Raw genomic sequence first — 23,232 nt, forward strand, 5'->3', positions numbered from 1 at the left:
AGAAAAGATTATAGTTGTTTTCATAGCTACCCAGTAGTTAAATACACAAACTCATAATTTCTTAACAAAAATACTCTCAGTTGCAAGCTTTTTCAATGTTTTTGTGTGTGTGTGTCTGTGTGTGTGTTCCTTATCCCATGGCTGGAGCTTTTAAGTGCTGCTTTGTTATTGAGAGGAATTCTCCTATTCATCATTTTCTATCCTTCTAATTTAAGAATTTATTATGTAGGTAGAGTACAAAAATCAATAACACCTGACCTGAATGAACCAGATATTATGCACAGCAAATTGCTGAAGTGAGCATTTTTCCATAACTTAAAAATTTAACTTTGAAAATAAGTTTTAAAGTGCTCATCCAAACCCTTTATGATTACTTATGAGTATTTGATGCATCTGAAGAAAACATGTTTGTTTTCAAAGTAATTTTCCATAGGAAAAAAGATCATTAAATTAGTTAGGTAATGCACCTATACTGGGGAAATCTGTCCAGCTCTCCTCTCAGCTGTAGAAAATATCTGTTCCAAAATTGGCTGAGTCACCGAGCTGGATGGTGCAGTCTTGTGACACTGCCATCTGTGTCACACTTACTCAATCACACAAAAACCATCAATTCAGCACCTTTCAGGAACACTGAATGAACTCAAAAAAGAGGGACTGTCGTCTTCTTCAGGCCTCCTTCTCAAGTTCTTCACTCTACAGAACTTCTTTCAACAAGTTTTGCATTTATGAATAGCAAGTCATTCTTGCCAAACCTCTGACCTACATTCACCACCGCTTCAGCTTCTGACCAGCAAGTATATGCCAAGAGAGATTCACCATGCAATAAACAAATCCACAGAATGCAAACCATACATGCTGCTTCTTGAATTGCCATCTTATATTTCTACAGTCCAAAAAAAAAAAAACCAGAGACCTTGCTAAAAGCTTTTATGCTTCTTATACACTGGCAGAATAGAAAGCTGGATAAGTTCTCCCTTTATCAGGTAACTCTAACAAAGACATTATAAATAAATCTGTAAATGTTAATGGATTTTAGAAATATATTTCTCTGAGGTACTGTGAAATGCTGCCAGAACCATAAATGTTCACAAGCAAAACATAATCCATTGTAAGACTATAAAGCTGTAATGTGCCTGCTTTCAACAGAATTATGGATTTGACAAAAATCACCCTGCTAAATAAATACTTACCATAGTCATTATCGTAAAAAATAATGAATTTCTGCCAGGCATATTCTGTGACCACCCTCAATATGACATCATTTAAATAGACCGGGGGGCGGACGGAGAGTGTGTAGTCGTCGTTGCGGTTGCTCCTGGTGAGCCCGCAGCCGCTCCTTGGTGTTCCTGCCGTTGAGCGCTGGATGAAGAGGTGAGGGATGTGCATGGCATCTGCCAGTGACTGCAGGGATCCTGCTGACGTGCAGCCAATGGAGCTGACGAGGGCAAGGATGCCTTGGTTCATCAGGTCACAGGCTGTAAGAAAACACAGAAATATTTCGGGTGAGGATGGTTCAGTGCACAGGGCCTATTTTGCTGCTGAAACACAGATGCTGGGAGTTGAAATACCACAGGCTCAGTCAAGTCCAATACGGGTTCAAGTACAATATGGATAAATTTTTCATATTGAGTAATCCAGACCTAAAATTTACCAAATCACAAGGTCTATTCACTTCAATGTATCTTGTGGTGAAAACTGAAAGACTGACCTCTACCCTGTCCAAAAATAAAAATGTCTTCCTTAAAAACAAGACTCACCACTGGCACTTCTCAGAGACATTAAGAACTGATTTCGGCTATGGAATTAACATGACCACTCATGGAGAAAAGCTTTCCTCAAAGTCTAGCACAACAACTCCATGAATAGGATCTTTGCATTATACAGAGAAAGTCTGAAGAAATAACAGCTCAGCCTTGCTGTCAACTTTTCAAGACAGCTGAATAGGATTATGTACATTAACTTGTCCAAGGAAAAATGGATATGCTTTTGGGTTTTAAGAAGTATATGTACTAATCTTATGTTACTTCTTTTTCTTTCAAAGACAAACAATCCCCCCAAAAAAGCTAACCTTATAAATAAAAAAAAGTTTTCAATATTCAGTGAACAGTTTATCTACATTTACTTTCCTCACTTCCATAAGAAAGGCATGAAGTTGACTATGTAAAAAATCACACCTTGTAACTACCGGTCCTTTAATGAAAGCTGAGTTACAACAGACAGTCTGAAGTACAATACTAATGACATCTACACTAATACTAAAGGTGTTTATCATGATTAATGTCAATGCAATCAATAAATATCAAAGGAAGTAATAATTATTATGTCTGTAATTTTGAAGGGTTATCCTGTGAAATAAAGCAGAGTCAAGTGTTTATTCTGGGTTTCTAGCAGACTGGAGAGCTCAAATGAAGAAACAACATGGACTTGTAGGATAATTCCCCAGGGTACACCTGACGCTAAATTTTGAAATACTCAATTTATAACCACTGGCAAAGTTACACAAGCAGTTAACTTGCATTTACTCATGTAAATTAGGTAAGGGGATGGTAAAGACTAATATGTATTTGCATATGAATATCTAATACTAAACTGTACAATTACTTATTTTGCAGGACTATTCTGCAACAGGTGTAGGCAAAACCAAGAAACTCACCTGTGAGAATATATTCCCTTAAAAAGACAGAAGCATATTCTAGTGCCAAACCTGTTGTCTCATATAATATAGCCCTTACTCACAGTGAATAACATCCTATTTACCAAATACTTATTGATCTCAGTGGGAATATTTACACTGGGAGGAATGGAGTTCCACATTCAAGCCCACATGGAGGTTGACTTTGAAGCCAAAGGATAGCACCAGAGGTCATGAGTGCAGAGAACCACCTCCTCCTAAAGCCAGTGTATTATTCTGAGATACAGAGATTTGGAACATGCAATGGCAGATTCCCAGGGCCTACTGATGCTGCTGCTGAGGTTCCATCCATTGTGAACACTTTTGAATTCTCTCATGCAGTTAAATATGGGTGGCAGAGCATTCCTACAGAGAAGTTTCAAAGAGTTTTGGCATAGGATAAAGTGCTCCCTCTGTATATGCTCTGAACATTGCTCAGGTCTGGACTTAAGGTTAAAGGTAATATATTTTCAATAATCACAAGTATCCTTTTTCAGAGAAGTAACAAATATGATTGGTAACTGAACAAAAAAATTATCAGAATCTCACAAGATTCTAAAATTTGGAACATTTCAAAACAATCTTAATAGCTATTCATCTTTTATGCTGCTTGTTACAGTCCTTTATCATCACTTTCCAAGAAGATAAAAGGTCTGTCAAGTTAAATTTTTAGGGAGCTGCTGAATCTCTATCTTGATATGGTTTTCCTGTACCAAGGGCTGTAATATCTAGGTTGCACATCCCAGTGAGAATGCTACTGCTTGAGAATCAAACTATTTTTTGTTGATACATTGCCAGATATTGACAGAATTGATGTGAATAAAATTGACGTTATATTTTGTAAAAGCCTGCTTTTAATTAAAAAAAAAAAAAAAGTTCTTATGGCCCTGATGCCACCTATTCAAATAAAATATGTAGTGTCACCCTCCAATCTCTCAAACATGACTTTTAAAAATAAAGCAAAGTCAAACTGCATTACAAAAATCGTTTGAAAAAATCTCTAAATTTCCAGGCAGACTTTCAGACTCTGAATACCCAGTACACTCCCTGTAATGCTGTGAAGTCTGAAACACACTTTTTTATGAAAATTGTTGTTGAAACATGAAGGGGAAGAAAACAGCATGGAACATTTAGCTCCACAGGGCCGAATGTTAATACTGGCAAACAAACTGAATAAAGGATTAAAATCTTCTCCCTTGACACTGCATCACATTTGTTACAATAGCCTCAGGACTGAAGTTGCCCGAGTGTCTCTTTCTTCCATGATATGCTTATGAGAATCATGTGTGCTGTATTGGGGCAATATGCATTTAATTATGCTCACAAATAGACCTTACTCCTGTACACTTAGAGACTATTTAATACACAGAGAGTTAGCTGCTGGAGAAAGCACTGATATCCCAGAGGTTTTTCTAGAAAATTAGTGTGTGAGTTTAGAGTTCACCTCTGAGCCAAACTGACCGGATTATTCTTTGAATAGAAATATAATTACTACAATACATACACATTCAAAGTAAAGCCTATACAATATGTCAAACTATCCTGTACAATATTCATATATTCCTCAGCCAAGCAGAACTTTTGTCATCTCCAGTAGAAGAGTTGATTGATAAAACCCGTAAGACTTTAATCTGCATGTTCTCTTAAGCCTTTTCTCCCCTCACTAACAAAAGCTCTATAAAATCTTTTTCCTAGTGATCCAACTCTTTCAACTGTATCTTATCAATTAAAGCAATAACTCAAACGTATTTGAAATTCTGGTTGCATTCCTTTCTTGAGCTTGAAATATCCAAGTTCTAATTTGCCCCATCTGTGTTAAGAAACTCACACACTCATATATATACATATATACATATATATGTATATACTTAAATGCTATCTTGGCATTCAAAACTCTGTTGCAGTTTAATTTACAGTAACCTCCTTAGGGGTTGTATTTCCGAGCTGGTATTTAGTCTACTGCCAGTATGATCAAGGAATATTATTTTGCTATCAACTAAAGAAATAAAAAGATTGCTGTGTCTGTAAAGCCATCAGCCATGACAGTAAAAATACCAAATTCAAATGGACTTGTACACAGCTCTATTTCAAATTTAACAAAATAGGAACAGAATATTAGTAATAGTGTTTATAAAATACTGATTCTTACCACAAGTTACATTTAAACATATGTTGTCCAGATATTAATTCACCCTCATAACCACCAGATAGCAGATGCTATTGACAATTGCATCGTCACCAACTAAAGGAATAAAACTGATCACATAATTTTACATGTTGCTTAGAGAGAATACCAAGAATGTCTATAAACTAAGATAATTTAAAATGTTTCTCCATTGTATATATACATAGCACGTACAGCACATGTTGGCATGCACCATGTATTATGTTTAACTCTTCAGCTTATCTTGTTTTTTTCAAAATGTAGTTACTGAATTTTCAACACTGGTGGGCCAATTGCCAGTAACAAAAAAACAATCTTTTAGAGTAAAATCTCTTGTTAGTTTGGCAGGCATCTAAAGAAAATAAGAAACGTAATTTTGTGTTTAGTATGCTATTTTTTTAAATAAAGAGCACAGCCAATGCAATTTGAAATAAATAATTTACATCTAGGCTATCAGCTTCTACAAGCACTTCCAGCAAAGCAGAATTTAAATGGCTATGGTTACAAATGTGTGCTTAAAATGAGTTCTCTGTAAAATAGAAACAATGGTAAGCCCTTAAATAACTACTAGTTACTATAATTTAGAAAGAAAAGAAAAAAATTCTCTAAATAAGAGAAAGTTAAAAACAGATGTTGGAATAAATAAGAAGCACCAAAAAACTGAGCTACTGAGAATTAGCTATTGCTATGAAACTGAGAATTTTCTTACTTATTTCTCCCTTATTCTTCCTGAGAGTAAGTCATAACACATCAGCCTCACATACCACAAACTGACAAGCCAAATTAAAAAAAAAAAAAGTATAAAATCTCTGTAGACTTCAATAACAGTCCAACCTTTTTTCCACTTAAATTGCTGGTTAAACAAAATCAGACTAAATCTTAACGTTACGTTTTTTGAAAATGGTAAATGCTATGCATAAAGAATGAGTAGGATCCCTTTAAAGAATCAGAGATCTATTCTATGATCCTTTTCATCTTCTATAATTTAGAAACTACCAGGCTCCTTCCAGAACTGTAGTACTGTTTGACTGAGATGATGTTGAGTGAACAGAAATTTGATCTACACCCTGCTCCCAGAATCATGGTCCCACTGGCCTGACTTGTACACCCCAACGTCATTCCCTTGGATGTCCTCTTCAAAGCACACATACTTTCAATCTCACTGCTCGTGGATGTTTTCCACATATTATCCACATTATAGTAATGCTTCAAAGCTATCTGAATGTGAAACTGGGGGAGAAAACCTCTCTTGACTGATATCTCCAGTTTGGGACAGAGAGTGATGAGTCATAAACAATTTGTTTGCTTGTGCATCTGCTCTATGTTTTGAAAGTGCTCCAAGGACTTTGTCACCAGGAGGACTCCATACACTTGGGCCAAATTAGCTTTCCTTCAATCAGTTACTGTAGAAGGGGAGTACTGTCTTTCCACAGAAACATTTTTTTTTATCTTCTTACTCTCTTTGGACCTGGTACAATGCACCACCAGATGAATCCATGTTCTCTGGAAGGATACTCAGATTTGTTCCCCGTTTCATCCAAATGGTCAGGAACCTACAATCTGGTCAGATGTCAGGGAGAATAATGTAGTCCACAGGAACCTCAGATTTTCCCCATTATTAGCCATAAAGAGAGTATTAGCTGATTTATTATTGCATTCTAGAAATTCATCATCCCTTTCATCATCGTATTTGTACTAATCCACATCCTAATCAGGATAAATAGTTGATTCAAGGGGCAAAATACAATATCGGATGACTCGAGCACCTATAAATGGATATTAGGCAATGAGAACTTCTACATAGGTTTGAAAATATAAGGTATTATTTCTTGTTTACTTTGAGAATATGCTGGTGGTTGCTCCTCAAATCCTTTCTTAGATTCAGGGTGCTGATGAAGACTGAGGGATCATAGCATACAAACTCCTTCTTGCAAAGTGTAAGGAATAAGGTTCAAGTCTGCATTCCTTTCACTGAGATATACTGCTCCCTCCACAGGAAATGGTCATGCTAGCCAAAATGCAATTTTCTTTTGTCTTTGTCACCTTTAAACAACACTCCTCAAAACTTTTATGAATTCACTGCAGAAAGATAATGTATTCACAAAAAACTAGCCATGAAAACTGACAAGAGGTTTAAACAGATAAACTACAGGTCTTTCAGTTTGGTGTTCATAATCTCAGATGCAAGAAGCAAAATGAAATGTGATTATAAGACCCATGATCAAGTGAGATTGGCCTCAAATTTTCAATAAATCTTTTTAGTCACTTTTGGATAGCAATTCTGCTATTGCAAATTATTTTTCCTTCATAACACAGTGGTTCATCCCTGACTTAGAACTGAATTATTTTGAGAAGAGTGACAGCACATTTTTAATATATCCTGAAAACCCTTCAGAAGGAAATGAGGATAAGACAGGGGGAAGGGAGAATTATTGACTGGATTTTAAAGAATATTCTCCTCTGCAATGCAGATAAGAGAGTCTATCCTGTTCCTTTTCTTGATAAGGTTATAGAATGCCACTTCATTTACATCTCCTCTGTAAACATTAGTCAATCTTCCCCTCCTGCCAGTACATTACACACAACTCGGACTGCTAACAGTATTTTAAATTCACTTGTAATTAACCTTTAAGGGATTTTAGTTTGTCCTGACTGTAAAACAAACTTGTGTTTGAGACTTAACAGCTGTGTTTTCTAAGCCTTGGGATTTCTTTGTTTGGGAAAAATAATCCAAATTTCTCATATCTAACAGTAAAAAAATATTACCAGAAAGCATATTTGCATCTTTGTTGCACAAAACACCACAATCATTTTAGAATTTTTTGATATCAAAAAGCATTTTGTGAGTCTTTTCTGGGTCAGATCTCTTTATGGCAAAGTTAAATCCATCTCATTAAAACTTAATAATTCATCTGAGCCTTGAACAAATAAACTAGAAGTCTCACAAGTTTGGAGGGAAGCAAGATTTATAATAAAAGGTATTTTGACAACATCTCTTCCAGGATGCAATGAGAGAGCTTCAAAGTGGCACAGCTTGCAAGGCTATCAAACAGAAGGCTCCACAAGTCCTCTTTTTAGACAAATGCCCTGATTTATTTACTTTTTCCTGCAAGCTCTTCTGTTCAGTTCTACAGAGGCACAAAAAGGGTATGTGTCTTGCCAGATTACCACATCAGACAGAGAAACAGCACTATAACTTATATTTTTTAATTCTGATTTCACCTGGCACTCAAAAATTGTACCCAGGCTTTGTCTCAATGAAGTAATGGTTCCTAGCCCTTCAAGAAGTCTCAACTTCTTTGAAAAACATTTTAACATCACCCCCCCCACCCGCCATCATTTTAAAGAAGTGACACAGCCACAAATCTTCAGCTAAAGAGTGGCTTTAGCTGCCATCTCTGCTAGCATGTGAACATGAGTATACTCTCCAAAATTGCCACGCTTTCCAGAATGTTTACAGTTGAAACATTAAAAGAGCCCGTAATGTTGACAGATCTGGAAAGAGGAGAGTGTGCCAGGCAACACTGTTGTAGAAAAGTTTGATATGAGTGCTAATGGGTGAAGAGAGCATGGAAAGAAGGAAGTTAAATCAATTAAAGCCAAGCAGTAACATTCACTGGAGAAAAGTCTAGAGACACACCACAAAATTGACCTCTAGGATCCCGGCATCCCAACAGGGATGTCTACCTGAAAAGCTAATGCAACCTATTGGAAAATAAGAAATGTAAGGAAGTGAAAGCATAGATTGCAAGAATGACTCCAGAATACCCTCTTTTATTTGTAGTGAACCCTCACTGACATAAGCCAAATCTCACCTACTGCCAGCATCCTCGCTCGATGTGTTGCATGAGTAGTTTCCATTCATCCATTCAGCAAACTGAAAACTTTTCATTTCAAGTGATAGATTACACTTGATTACCTAATTTATGATTAAGGACATATTACCTTAGTATACCATGCAACTTCCTCCATCCCTTACTTTGTTCCTCCACCCTTGCACTGTTGCTGAATCTTTTAATTTCCCTAACCAGCACTGTATGAGAAGTTATTAAGCAGCACGTACTGTCTGATATCCTTTCAATATCTAGCCTGCCTGCTGCAGAGCAGATAATTGCTGAATAGCAGCAATTATATGGAAACAAAGAGGCTGAGTCTTAAAGCAGCTTAATATAAAACTAAATACAACTTTATCTAAAGATAAAATCAGAGGGATTTACTCTAGTTCTGTTTTCTCTGGAAGTTTGTGTGGAAACACTGGGGGAAAAAACATCAACAATAAAACTTGTTAAAAACTTGAGCATCAACATTTCTCATTTTATGAACTTGCTCAGAACAAGCCAGGATAACTTCCTTGTTAAGAAAATAAAACACTGAACTTGATGCCATTTGACAAAAATTACACTTTCCTAGCCCCCTGCCAAGTCAGACTGACAGACAATTTTCCCTTCCATCCTTTCTATTTTGGTTCTAACTTTACCTTTCTATCTGCTTTTTTTGTCCCCTGAGCATTGGCTTTCGTCATACTCCCATTGCCTGTTCTCTTTCTCTTCTTAGAATCTTCTCCAGCCAGGCAAAGCAATTTGCTTTCCTCTTTGTGTTTCCTTCTCCATCTCTTCCTTTTCAACTTCTTTTCCCCCACCTACTTCACCCCATCTCCTCCAATGTCAAGAAACAAGATCTAGAGGACTTGGCACTGGACCGAGAATCTGAAGACTCATATCTTGGTCCCACCTCTTTGCCATCACTTTGTCACATGACTAGTTTTAGATCAGTAATCTGATTTCCCTTATGCTTTGGTGGTTATGATACTTTGACACCTTTGTAAAACACTTTTGAATAATCTAAATACAAGAGATTACACTTGTGTGCCCGCCCCACAACTGTTTTTTCAAGGTTAGAAGGCCCGTTTCTTAGTATAATTCACATTGCCAGAAGTTCCTTTACATTCCCTCTCTTTTCTGAATGCTCATGTTTCATAGCCCCCCTTTCCTTGCCCAGACTATTAATACGGAGACAACAGGCTCTGCTGGAGAGATGCAGTGTGAAGCACAATACCACAACCTAGTCCAGGGCAGACAAAAGAACACACAGCTGGTAGCATTAGTTTAATTGGAAGCCCTACAATGGCAAGAGCTGCCTGTGCTGCCCTGGATGAGCTTGGCATTCTTCCAAGCATAGATATTACCGAACAATACTGTTCAAAATAAGACCATCCCCCAAAGGAAGAAAAATCTGTGAGCAGCAATCTGGGAGAGCTTTCTTTCCTACAGTGCAAACAGCAAACATTCAGGGAATGTTCTGCTAAGGGGACAGTCAAGTAACTTTTTTTTTTTTTTTAATGTGACGTTGTAGACAGAATAAAGTCTTCTCTTAAGCCAAAAAAGGCACGCATTTAATTCCAAGAAAATCCAACCCTTCCCCCTGCAAAAAAACCCCAACAAAACCAAAACAGCAACAAACAAAAGAACAGAACAATTTGAAGGGTAAACAATACCAAGGCCAGATTTTGCATGTGCCACAAGAAAGGGAAACAGCTACATCAAGATAAAGAGCTTTGTATGGGAATAAGCAGAAAGCGAGGAAGACAGTACATCAGTTGCAAAAAATACATGGCTGCAAAAAAACTGAGAAGTCTGTAGGAGTTCAGAACATCAGTTCCATTAGCAACTTAGCCACTCAAGAAAACTTCAGATGAGTCAAAACAACTATCATCATTATTATTTGCTAAGAATAGACATTGTGCTTATTTTGCTGACTGACACACAGAATAACAAGCATGTTAGGAACTAAAAAAAAAAAAACAAAACCTACCTTTCATAGAACATTTTTTTATTTGCAGCTTTGAAAATGCATTGCAAAGATGCTCAGCATCTTCATCTCCATTTCACTGAATAAAAAAACCCAGATGTGCCAAGAGGAGTTTCTCGCCCAAGGTTAGAAAGCAAAGCAGGGAAATTGTTTTCCATGCCAAGACTGAACATGCACAAAGGCTGAAAACAAAGTTCTTTGTTGCAGCTTTTCATTGTTTATTTTGTGCATTAGTGTGCCATTGAAAGTATTTTATGTTCTGAGGCTAATATAACTACGCTTTATGAAAAACAAAGATGTTTGAAGGCAAAGTGAGGCGGTCTACAATAACAGGATAAAGTGATACAAAGTTCCAGGTCCATAGAGACCCCAAAGCACTGTTGATTACGAGAAATGGGGGGTCTGTGCTACAATATTCAGACACAAGCATGCATGTAATGGGGAGTGAAAGCAGTAAAAGAAAGCAGAGCTGTAGGTGGGACACAAAGTATTGACAGATAACACAAAATGCTAGCAAACATGAAGAACGTATTATAAGCAGAAATATTCAATAAAGGATGAACATTTCACAAGGAAAATTACAGACACAGTGTTCAGCTGAAGGGAAATTGTAAGGTATTGAGGTAAGGGTGGGGGCAGGTTGGAACCATGCATGGAAAATTCAACTCTTGGGAAAAAAACACTTCTGATCAGGAGTTTTGGAAAAAGACACATACTTGTGTCAAAGGGATCTAGCATCTCAGCTCATATTACTTACAAACATTCTCAACATGGTTTCATACCTGATGTGGAGCACTACTGGTTCTAACAACCTCAGATAAACTACATCTTCACTAACAACTATGTAAGATGTTGAAACCCAGAGCAACACATTTACGAAGGGCTGAGGGTGCAGTGCTAACATAGTGAACATAAGAATTCAGAAATGTTAAAACAGTACTAGTGGAAAGCATGTGGGTAACAAAATAAGGGAACACAGGTTTTTGCAAGGAACAGCAATAAAGAACAAAAAGAACAAAGGAATGTAATCACAGCTTTGAGGTAATACAGAATGTTACGTATTAGTCGGTAAGTGATGAGCTAGTGAGATTTGCAGTTGAGAAGTTATAAATCCTTTCAGACATGAAGTAGCAGGCTGCAGGTTGCTGTGATGTGGGAGTAATGGAAGAGAGCAGAAGATACAGCAAGGAGGCTGGTGACAGTGATACTGTATTGTATCTACTGAGGTGCAAACAGTCAATACATTGACAAAGGTCTCAGTTAAAAGGGCACTGGGGAAAAATCAACTTGGTGCATGTTATAGACAAAGCAGCAGCTGGGCTTGGCAGCAGCTTCAGCATGTGAAGAGAAGGAGAGAGAAGACAAAATGTGCCTAAGTCTCAGAGTCTATTTTTGCTCTCTTACTCTAGGAATAATAATGGTGCAGTGTTCGTTTAGTGCCAGTTGCAAGCTTTTACTGAGATTGCTTTGACTGTAATGGCTGCAAGAGATGCCAGGAAAAGAAGGTAATGCAGCTTTTCTTTTCCCTTGACTTTTTCCAATGTCACAGAAAAAGAAATTTGCATAACTCCAAAATGGGAAATATACATTTTTGACAGGGAGCATTTGGGTAACACTAAACACTTAATCTTAATTGGAAGCAGCAGTTGTTCTAAATCATGCACATCATGGCAAAACAGGATTGAAAGGAGATTTAAAACCCATCTTGGACAACAGAGAGAGATGAATCCAAGAAAAACATGCTCAATCAACTATCAGAAATCAATTGACACAAATACTATTTGGAATCAGAGGTAAAACCTCCCTTTGCTTTTAAGTAGCAATCTAGAACTGTATATCTCCCTGACAAACACAAAAGCATGTGGGGAGTGAAAAAAGTGGTCTCTGCTTCCAAAGCTGGAGCACAAGTAGTTTTCCACAGCTTTATAGCACGAGACAGCAGTGCCATGTGCGGGAATACCATGTGGAGTGAAGCACTAGAACTGCTGAGTCTACATGCTTGCTTTTCCCTGAAATGGAAGTTACAATTTTCTTCCTAGATATCTTAAAAGCTTTTAATTGCTATTGGATCTAAGCACCAGTGCTCACAGTGTTGTTTCAGATATCACTTTATTCCTTCAGTGAATTCTTCACTCCTGTAGGTGCAGAATTTTCTGTATTTTCTTATGTGATTTTTTTCTCCTTTCTCCAGCTTTTCCATTAAATGCACTGCCACTATAACTCTGCAAAACAGGAGTATTAACTCCACTACAGGATTCCGTCTTCTTGGCACATTTAAACATTTTGCCTTGGTACCACCTCTCAAGTTTCAAGTGAGTTGGCCTGTCAACACTGGATGTGAAAGAGAGGGGGACCAGACTTACTGTGTGTATCATGAGTTCCTGGTTGTGGATTGCAAATAGTGTCATTCCCTTCAGCTTGCTTTTTCTATGCATTTAGCTTGCATAGCTTGCAGGGATGCCCTAAAACTGGCAGTAAAACAGAATACTACATACCACCTTCTCATCTGCACAACTAGAGATATCATGTCGTAGGAGAGTAAAGAGGCAAAAAAAAAAAAAAAAAAGAAGTGACATGAACAGAATTCTTTTCATTCAGGTATCTCCAACGCTTTATGAAAGCAAGGAAGTATTGTTATTCCCACTTTACCACAGTATCTGAAAGAAATAACGGGAGTTACACAAAACAGGTCTGTTATTCTGCCTAGTACTCAGATAAGTGGTAAAAGGCTGGTCCACATATATGTAACTGGTACTCTAAATGCCTATTTGCGGTTTGAATTCTGTGTGCACAATAGAAAAATCCTGAAGTTTCAAAAGTGTTTCCTTAGGACTGAGTAAAGCACAATATTCTTAGTAACATGAGCACTGCCAAGGACATTGTACTAAAGCCTACGTGGTCTTTCTGCCATTGGTCTGGTTTGATCAAAGCACAGACACTGCCTACCTTTCCTACTGCATCTCATTAGTGTGTTGCAAGAGACGTTGCATAGAAAAAAAAAGAAGGTCAGTTTTCAGAAATTTAATTACAGCTGACTAGCTGCCAAGAGTAAATAATTTGAAAATGCATTTTAAGACATGAGTTTGCATAATTCTAATACATTATTCCACTGTCTTTAAGTCTGTTTCTGCAGAACTTGCATAAAATAGGAGGTTTAAACTTAGCAAATAGCCCTGATCTCATTTCACCAGTTTTGAAAGGTGTGAAGTTTTCTGACTTTTGCCAGAGTTATGCCTCATCTTCACCTGTGAATTAGTGAGGATAGAGACAAGTACACCTCAAGTTCTATACAGTCAGTTATCTTCCTCTGTTAACAGGGAAAATTCAGACTGCTAAATACTAAGGTGCTGTTAGTAAGCATGAATTTTTCATTAATTCTCTCCCCCTTGCTGCTTTTGATACCAGCTTATTTTTAATTGCAATGTAGTGAATACCCCAGAGATAATTTTTTAGCAGTTAGATGCATGCATTTTCTTTTTTGGTCTCTCTGCAGCACCCATGCACACAAATGTGTCTGTATACACAGAAAATATCATATGAATATAATAAGTCTCAAACTTCTCCTTCTACACAGCAATATTCAGTGACAAGATGCATGGGCCAAATGCAAAGCCAAGGGAAAAAGACAGGCTTCAACTTTAGGAACATTAGTCTCCATCATTTATGGAAGCTGCTAAACCTTTAAGACAACTAACCACAGAAAAACTCTAAGGTCAGTGCTTTGTAAAGCTTCAAGTGACACAGGAGAATATTTAGTAATAGTGCAAGAGACGACCCAAAGTGATTTTGCCCCCACAATAGAAAATGAAAGCCTTGTTTAGTTTGCAGTTGACATTTAAATTAATGTAGCTTTCATGACTAGTTATTCTGTCTGAAGGCAGGTGAGCAATGTCAAATACCACAGAATAAGATGGTTTGCACACATATGAGGATTGTTAAATTACCACACTTCCCAAAGTAAGAAATAAAAGGTGAGAAGAGCAGGAAGGGGAAAAAGAAAATCTTCTTATTCCCAGTATTACTGTCATTTGTAGAGCAAATGCAGTGTTAAATGCAGGGATGTCAAATAAAGAATGGTGAAGATTAAGCCTAATATCTACATGCATCTCCAAGATTTGCAAACAACAGAAACTGATGGAGTATTCAAAACAGGAAAATCTCCCCACAACCACCAAACAAAACCAAAACAAAGAAATTACCCAACCCTATTCTCAGACTTCATCTATTTGAAAAATAAGGACAGAGTCCTGGAAATACAGTACAAAGTCCTGTTTAAGGGGTTTTCTCAAAAGTTTCTTCCAGTGAGAAACACTTTTTTTTTCCTATCACCTCATATTTTTTGGACTGCTTTTTGCCAATTGGCACTTAAAGCATACCAAGGTTCTGAGGTTTTGATGGTAACCTAAAATTGTGATTACAATTCCATTAAATGCCTTGGGAATGCCTCCCAGGACTGACATCATCAACATACCTTATCCCAACTCCTTCTTGAAAGGTCTTGCTTCCTCAAGACTTCCTTTTTCTTCAAAGGAGAGGCAGGTGTAGAGCCTTGAAGAGACCTATATGAAGAGCTTCAGCCTGCTACCCATTTTTGGCAAAATGGGCACCCGCTCTCTCCAGTGCAACAAACCACAGCCATAGTTTCATCAAGGAGCTTGTGTGTTAACCTCACTTCTGGTGTTTACCATAAAGGTAATTAGCTATATGGATATTCCTCTGACTATACTGTGATATGGAGTAGACTCCTCTACATGAAATTCCATGGAGAGGCCTGAGAGCTCAGTTCCTTTTTATTTCCATGTAGAGACTCCTGAGAAGGTGTCCAGGTCTACCACCAAAAGCCAGATTTGCAGATTTCGTTGGAGAAAAATAATGAAATATATCATAAAAACTCTTTGACGTGGGAGGAAGTTTCAGGGAGCTGCAGACCTCCAACCATCCTCTTATGCCACCTTTTCTAGAATCCAATTCAGCTGTTTCTCAAAAACAACAAAAGCGCTTTGCAGACGGTTAGTTCTGAGAATACAATTCCCAGTCTGACATATCCTACTGCTTTGTGATCATGAATACCCTGAGATGTCACTGTATCACATGTTTGTATCAGCTAAAGGACAGCTTTCTTCACATGCAAATTTTCTTATACCTGGGAGTATAACAGAAATAGAAACTCCTCTGGCTGCAGAATATGTAAACTGCCCACTGCCTTCGGTTACTGTCTTTTTGCTGTTAATAGAAGCTGGCACAGGCTCAGGGATTCACACTAGCATATCCTGCTGCAGAGTTAGGGACTGCTGCTATTTGTAAAGTGTCTTCTCCTTTCACAAAGGAAGACTGTAGCACATAATACTGTTTCAGTGGACTGATACCATTGTTTTATTTTTAATAGATACAACTGCAAGGGGAATTGTTAACAGTACTGTTGGTATGAAAAATAGATTAGACAAAAAAATACATTTTATAGAGAACACTGATCACCTGAAGAATGATAAAATTAGTAGAACAACTGTTCTAAAATACAGGCTATGACCACTTTCCTGGAGCTGAAGTTAAGAGGATTAGCAATTCTGCAAGTCAGAAACCTGACCACTTCAAGAGTGGAGATTTTCAAACAGTATGTCCCTATGATGTAGTGTAAGCCTGGACAAACCAGACCAGGAAAAACTTCACCTGAAGACAGACAGCCTGGCACTGAGGATGCAGATACCTGTGAGGAAGAAGGAATTGGTGGCTGGCAAAAATCACTTTTTGTCTGACTTTGCCACTAGTTGCAGAAGGCCATACTTTTTTACACATTCATTTAAACATCAGCCAAGGGGCATTACACCTTTCTAGATTTTACTATTTTCAGCATACAACTTTGAAATACAGTACAACTTGGTTTTCCAAGCTGGTATGAACAGGAAGTGAGACCGGCTTTTACAAATTGAGCTAAGCTAGCACATACCCAAAGCAATCTATACTACAGGGAAAAAGAAATCCAACCAGTCTAATGCAGGCACTTTGTGGTATGACATGTCATTTGTATGCCATGTATTTCCTCTGTAATATAGTATTAAAAGAAGGACTATTATAGTTCATAACAATTGTATTATTACTTTTACCAATTCAGGTCAATCAATACAGATTTATTTAAGGGTATATGACAGAGATGGGAATTGAAAGTAAAGGTGGGATTTCACTTTTTTGGGAAATCTATCACTAATATTAGAGTTGTTCCAGGCAGGATGAGTAAAGTCCTAAGAACAGACAGGTTGTTGAAACATTTTAACTATCATATTACAAAGTATTTTAGAAAACTTCAGACAGGGCCTCTGCATAACTCTTACCAGCATTTGTCTCTGCAAGCAGAGGTCACCAGTTTTTCAACCAGAAGGCTGCTGATGCCTTTAAATTCCAGAATTAAATCGGTTCACCTGAATCTGGGCTCATAAACTCTTCTCTTTACCATATGCTCTGCCACAGTGCTAATTTACTATTCCTTTATGTGATATAGCCCTTGCAACAAAAGCAGATACTCACTGAGGGTCTGGACAACTGGGAAAATGTTTTGCTTAATTTTAAACTTGTGGAAATTACAACTTTTGTCGCAGTGTTCACTTGGAGAGACTTACCACTTGAAATTCTACAGATATAGTCAACACATTGCGATTAAAGCAATCACTCAGGACATGGAGGATTTAGATCCAGTTTTCTTCTTTACTTAATAACACCACCTCATGTGACCCTGGTCCCAGGGAGACTGTTGTTACTGAGGGAGGAGTATTCTGGGTAGCGAAGCCCCAGCTCGCCTCTCTGACCATTTCACTTTGCATAGGCTGTTCAAACATGTAATGACACATGGACTGTAACCCAGGGGTCTAGCAGCCTGCCAGTCTCCTATCAGTACAGTGATTATGAGAGGGAGAAGTTGAAAACTTTTGAGGCAGAAAAGAATTTGTGCCTCCTGTACCCTGACAGTGGGCACAAATCACTCAGCTATCATGTAAGAGAAGAAAATATCCTCCCTCAGGAATTCTGTGAATCTAGACTTTCACCTCCCTTGTTGCTTTTTCAAAAACTTCAGACAAAACATTTTGCTTTGGATAGAGCAGATACTTGCCTACAGGAATAATTTTTTTTCTTATTTTGTTCTTTTAATCTCTTCTTTTCAGCAGTCAAACCAAGAAGTCTAATTGAACATAGGCATGAAATTCTACATTATCCAAGCAGTCCTTAGTAGACTACTGAGAAGATATATGGAACACACAACCAGCAAGCATCTTAAAGGAAAGGAAGTACAATTATGTCTATCTGAAATCTGTGCAAAAAATCCAACTGATAGAGAATCTTTAAATCCAGCAATATAAAGATTCCTCTGGTGATACTTTACATAGATTTTGGTGATACTTTACATAGATTTTGAAAGGCAAATGTGTATTATTTAATTTATTTAATTTAGAGTATGTGACATTATAAAACCAAACCAAGTACACAACAGGATTTGATGTTTAACTAATATTTTGCCATTTTTTAGATTACCAGAAAGATTACACTTATGAGGAATTGTCTAAGAAATTGTCCAAGAGGGCTCATTTTGTGTCATCCAAATTAAAACCAACCAAACAAACCAAAAACCCCCAAATTCAACCCAACTAAAAACGTGCCAGGCAAACAGGAAATACAAACAAGAAACGTTAGCAAGATAGGAAAATGTCTAAGCATAACCTATACATACACACACAAGAAGTCCCCCCCAACAAAACAACCCACAAAAAACCCCAAAGAAAAAAACAAACAAAAATAGTACTTCAAGGATTATATCTTAAAACAAAGTCCTTTAAAGTTTTTCTTGCCACCCTAAATATTCTTTTACAGAAAATAGGGACACTTTGATCCATACTAATTTAAAAAAAATACTATATATATATGTGAAAAGTCTCATTTTAGGCACTTACAGGAAGCCATTCCATACTTCCTCTAAATCTGCTATGCTTTTAGTCTTTGCTGAACTGAAATTTCTTGGCTTTTGTAGTTTATGAGAGAGACATGCTTTTAAGCAGGGACCACAAATGAGCACACACAGCTTTATTCATGAGACAGTGATAACAGATATTGAACTTAGAGTTGCATGGGAGACAATTTACCTCAGGCACATTTTTGAGATTTCAGTAATCTCCATTGCTTTGCGTCTGAACAACACCAACACAACTAAAAGATTTGCTATCAAAACCATGAAAACCACAAAAACCCCTTCAAACCTTGTCTATATTTAGTAAAAGAGTGCAGAGGAGAAAGTTAAAAAGTTAAGAAGATCAGTAAGTATTTATTTTTATAGACTGAAAATGCTGCAATATGAAAGACTGAACCAGGTTTGTCCCATAGTAAGTTAGAAGTAATTAAAATAATTCATGGCCTTCATCTGAGATAAGGGGAAGCCAGAAGTTTGAGATGCTGGTCCAAAAATCCCTGAAAATATAAAGAGGAAGAACTGTTCTACATCCCGTCGACATGTTAGCCTGTCTGGTTACTTAGGGCAAAAAGACTCCATTGTGGGCCTTCATAAGTATTTTTAAATAAGCTCTGCAGGAGCAAGCACAATAGCTCCATTCTTACATATAATGGAAAAAAGTGTCAGTGTAATTCCTGTTAGCAATAATTAATTTGTTTTAAGTGGATAAACTGGGGAAAATTCAAAGCAAGTATAAGCAAGTGGAACTCCATGCTTTTACGGAATTGTTTAAAAAAAAAAATCCATATGCTTTAATTTGTTCTCTTATTTCTTGGTACCATTTTTCCTAGGGGAAAGCTGCCTTATCCCATTACACTTACTAGAAAGATCAGAGAACTAGCAAACCTACCTGATAGTACTGTTCTGTATCAATTGGGATATACTGTTGAGTACTCTGAGGTTAAGTAAAGCACTGTGTAACATCAGGGGAATCATACTAGATTGCTGGAGGTAACACTGCTTCTAATCCTAACAAAGAGGTCTCATCACTCCTGGTTATCCCTCAGGAAGCAGGAGATAAGGACATCAAGGTTGCTTTCCTCTTTACTTTCTACATACAGGCCATTTCAGGTTGCTGGGTCAAGGAATAGAATCTAAGCCTTCAGATCATCCTTAAAATGTCACATTTAATTAAAACTTTCTTGTCCCCTTGCTTCTTTGTCATCCTTCTTTCATCAAAACCAAGCCTAGACATCAAAACTCAGAACAGCACCAATTTTTCCTGCTGCCAAAACTAACCCTGGCACAAGGGATGTGTCTAAGTGGTTTAGGCATGCCCCTAGTCTAAATACACCTATTTTTAAAATCCTATAAAAAAGCAGAAAATTAATTTTGATTTTTATTTTTTTGCAGTGATTCCTTAAATGACTGCAAGCTACTGCCACTCTTACTGCTTCATAACATCTCTATCAAGGACTTATAAAAAGAGAACGTTCATTAAAAACCCACACATCTAAACAACTTCAGCGGCTTGAGAGAAACATAAATAAGAAAAAAAGTGGAGCAGGGAAGAAAATATTTATTTTTTTCCACTCCCTTTGGCATTTGTAGAGAGGCTTTGGAGGAATCAATATTCTCAGATTTATAAGGAAAGCAAGCAGGGGGCCCCAAATTTCATGGCCTTTACAGAAGCAGACTTACTGTTAGCTCCACTAAGGAAATGTCAGCTCATGATGACAGCCCACATCAGCAGCTACCCGAGAGCCATCACACTGACTAAATAGCCTGGAATAGGGGAACTGTGGGAATCATCAGCTGGAAAGTGCTAAGAAGTTGTCAAAAAAAACAACCCCAAACCCAAAACACATACACAAGACACTGTGTTGTTTTTAGCCAGAAGTGAACACAGAAATAGGTCTTCTAGTAATGAATTATTTTTGGTACTACAGAGAAGTGATGTGCAAAGACAATCTCACTAGATAACATCCCCCTGCAGAGTAAAAAGAGGCAGTAACTACTCTTACAAGCTCAGTGGCTATGCAGTGGTTTGCCATGATGTGCCAAGTCTGACTTCAGGAATAAAATCTTCTCTGTAGGAAATAGTGACTGATGTTTGACCACAAGCACTATGGTAGCATTATCATGGAGAAAGCAAATAGCAGAGGTATTGCATCCCTCCAAAAAGAAATCCGAAAGCTGCATTGACTTTCAGCTTATTTAAAATAAAGGGGGAGTGGGGGGAACAACTGAGAACAATATTCATGTAAATGCATATTAGTTAGGAATGCTCTATTGGATCATCTGGGCAAACCTCACAAAAATAGCAACTTGTGAGAATGATTGTTGGCCCGAGTGCAGACCAATCAATCCATTAGAATTTACGTGCAAGCTGCTCTGATAGAGGCATTAGTTTCCTACTACATTGCATTTGCCAGTTTGGGGAGCGGGGGCACTGGAAGCAGAGACCTCTGGGACTGGGACTGGCCAGTGACTCACAGATATCAGAGAGAACCTTGTTCATCAGATGCAATGATTTGTCCAAATGTCTCATATTTACAGCACATGAGAAATGCTCACTTTTCAGAATAAGTGAGTTCCTAGGAGTATTTAAATTATATATTCTCATAACATCTACGATATAAGAAACTAAATTAAAAAAAAAAAAGTTGCCAAGCCAAGACATACTAACTCTCATCAAAATGCAATTTTCAAACAGCACACCACACCCACCAAGATGTGAAAAATGTAACAGATTCCTTGCCAGAATGACAGACAAATATTTTTTGTTTTAAAAACAGAAATTTAAATTGGGTTTGGGGAGGGGAATTGAGAGGAATATAGCCAAGTAAACATATATACTATCCAAAAAACTTCACTAAAATCAAAGTGCAGAAAGAAACATCCATGTGCCCAAAAGAAGATGGCAGTATATCCTGCATTCATTAACAGCCAGCTTATGGCTTGCCAACTACCTGAACTTTTTCCAAATGATTTAGCTAGCTCAAATTTGACTGCAGTCCATTTTGGCTACAAATTTAAAAATATGTCCTTCGGTTCATGTATATTGCAATCATTTTGCAAGTGCTAAAGCTAGGCATTACAATTACAACATGCATTACCCAAGCATTTATGTGCTCTATTTGGTTATTTTTATCACATTCATGCGTGCAAATGTACATCTCAAATAATTCAGACCACATCAATTTCAATTCATTTAAAGTACAGAAAATCTCTATTTTTGCTGCAAAAATAAGTACATCCAAGAGATTCCTTATTCAGAAATGGGAAACATTTATTCAAATGCCTTATTTTTAAGGCAATCTGTGTTTTTTCTTTAGCTTAAGTGGTAGTCAGAGTCATAGAATGAGTCAGGTTGGAAGGGACCACAGTGGGTCACCTGGTCCAACCTCCCTGCTCAAACATCTCTTAGAGCACATGACACAGGATTGCATCCAGGCAGGTCTTGAATATTCCCAGTGAGGGAGAATCCACAGCCTCTCTGGGCAACCTGTTCCAGAGCTCAGTCACTACTCACCATAGCAGAGTAGCAGTAAACATTCATGTTCATCATGTGTATCGTAACAAATCTCACTTACACAGAAGTCTGACATTTTCTAGTAGAAATGCTCAGCTTGCCACAGATCTCTTCCACATCAGTAATGAGTTTCAGCAGAGACAAATGATAGTCTCTACAGGTTTTTTTCACTCATCTTCTCAATACCTGTTTTCTTCAGCATTTCCTGCTGAGTACTCTTTAAAAGTTTAAATAATCTTTTGATATAATAGACAGGCTAGTGTTTCAAAAAAAAAAAAAATCAACATGAAATCTTGCAGGATCAAAGCTCCAAATACTGTTGGAGGAGGGAAAGAGGCATCAGCTGGCAAATAGGTGGGACATCTACAACAAATCAAATTATCTTAGCTTAAAGGTTTGGATAATTATTTATTGAAGACAGAGGCTGATTCCATCTTTAAACAATTTTTAACAGAAAGTATTTCTAGAGTTGAACCATGTTACTGTAGAACTGTCTGTTAAAAGACATAAATATGTCACTGTAGAAAGCTATATATTTTGGTTTGCTTTGTTCAGTCCTTCTATGTACCTCTTTTGAGGTACGAAGATTTAATGTTAGAAACTGGTTTTTCATATTTATATACCTCTACATCTCTAATTCTAACAGCTAATATTGAAATGATTTGTTTCCAATTTGAAACATGATAGGAATTTCAAAAATTAAAAAAATCTGAGGAGTTTTATGTATATTTTTACTTAGAGGTTAGATATTAGGTTAGGTTATTTCTGTTAGCCTATGTTTCCTTTACCGTGCCTCATTCTGAAGAATATTTCTATCAGCTGGGAAATAAGCTTAAAAATTTGCTGCAATGTACCACAGAATGGGTCAGGTTGGTAATCTGGACCACAGTTGGTCATCTGGTCCAACCTCCCTGCTCAAACAGGGTCATCCTGGAGTACATGGCACAGGATTGCATCCAGATGGTTCTTGAATATTTCCATTGAGGGAGACTCCACAACCTCTCTGAACAGCTTGTTCCTGTGTGCAGTCACCCACACAGGAAAAAAAATATTCTCACGTTCAGGTGGAACTTCCTGTGCATCAGTTTCTGCCCATTGTCTCTTGCCCTATTGCTTGGCACCACCAA

The 23,232-nt window shown here is 37.4% G+C and overlaps 1 protein-coding gene across 2 annotated transcripts in view; it reads right to left on the reverse strand.

Moving 5' to 3' along the window:
* The window catches only part of GRID2 (glutamate ionotropic receptor delta type subunit 2), a 699,409-nt gene that overhangs the window by 302,006 nt on the left and 374,171 nt on the right, over nucleotides 1-23,232 (reverse strand). For both annotated transcript variants that reach the window (XM_050338709.1, XM_050338708.1), the window contains exon 3: nucleotides 1,191-1,475. In XM_050338709.1, coding sequence (XP_050194666.1) covers nucleotides 1,191-1,475 — 285 coding nt within the window. The remainder of the gene's footprint in view (nucleotides 1-1,190; nucleotides 1,476-23,232) is intronic.

Source organism: Myiozetetes cayanensis, unplaced genomic scaffold, assembly GCF_022539395.1.
Source record: "Myiozetetes cayanensis isolate MyiCay16 unplaced genomic scaffold, myiCay2020 scf7, whole genome shotgun sequence".
Lineage (NCBI taxonomy): Eukaryota > Metazoa > Chordata > Aves > Passeriformes > Tyrannidae > Myiozetetes > Myiozetetes cayanensis.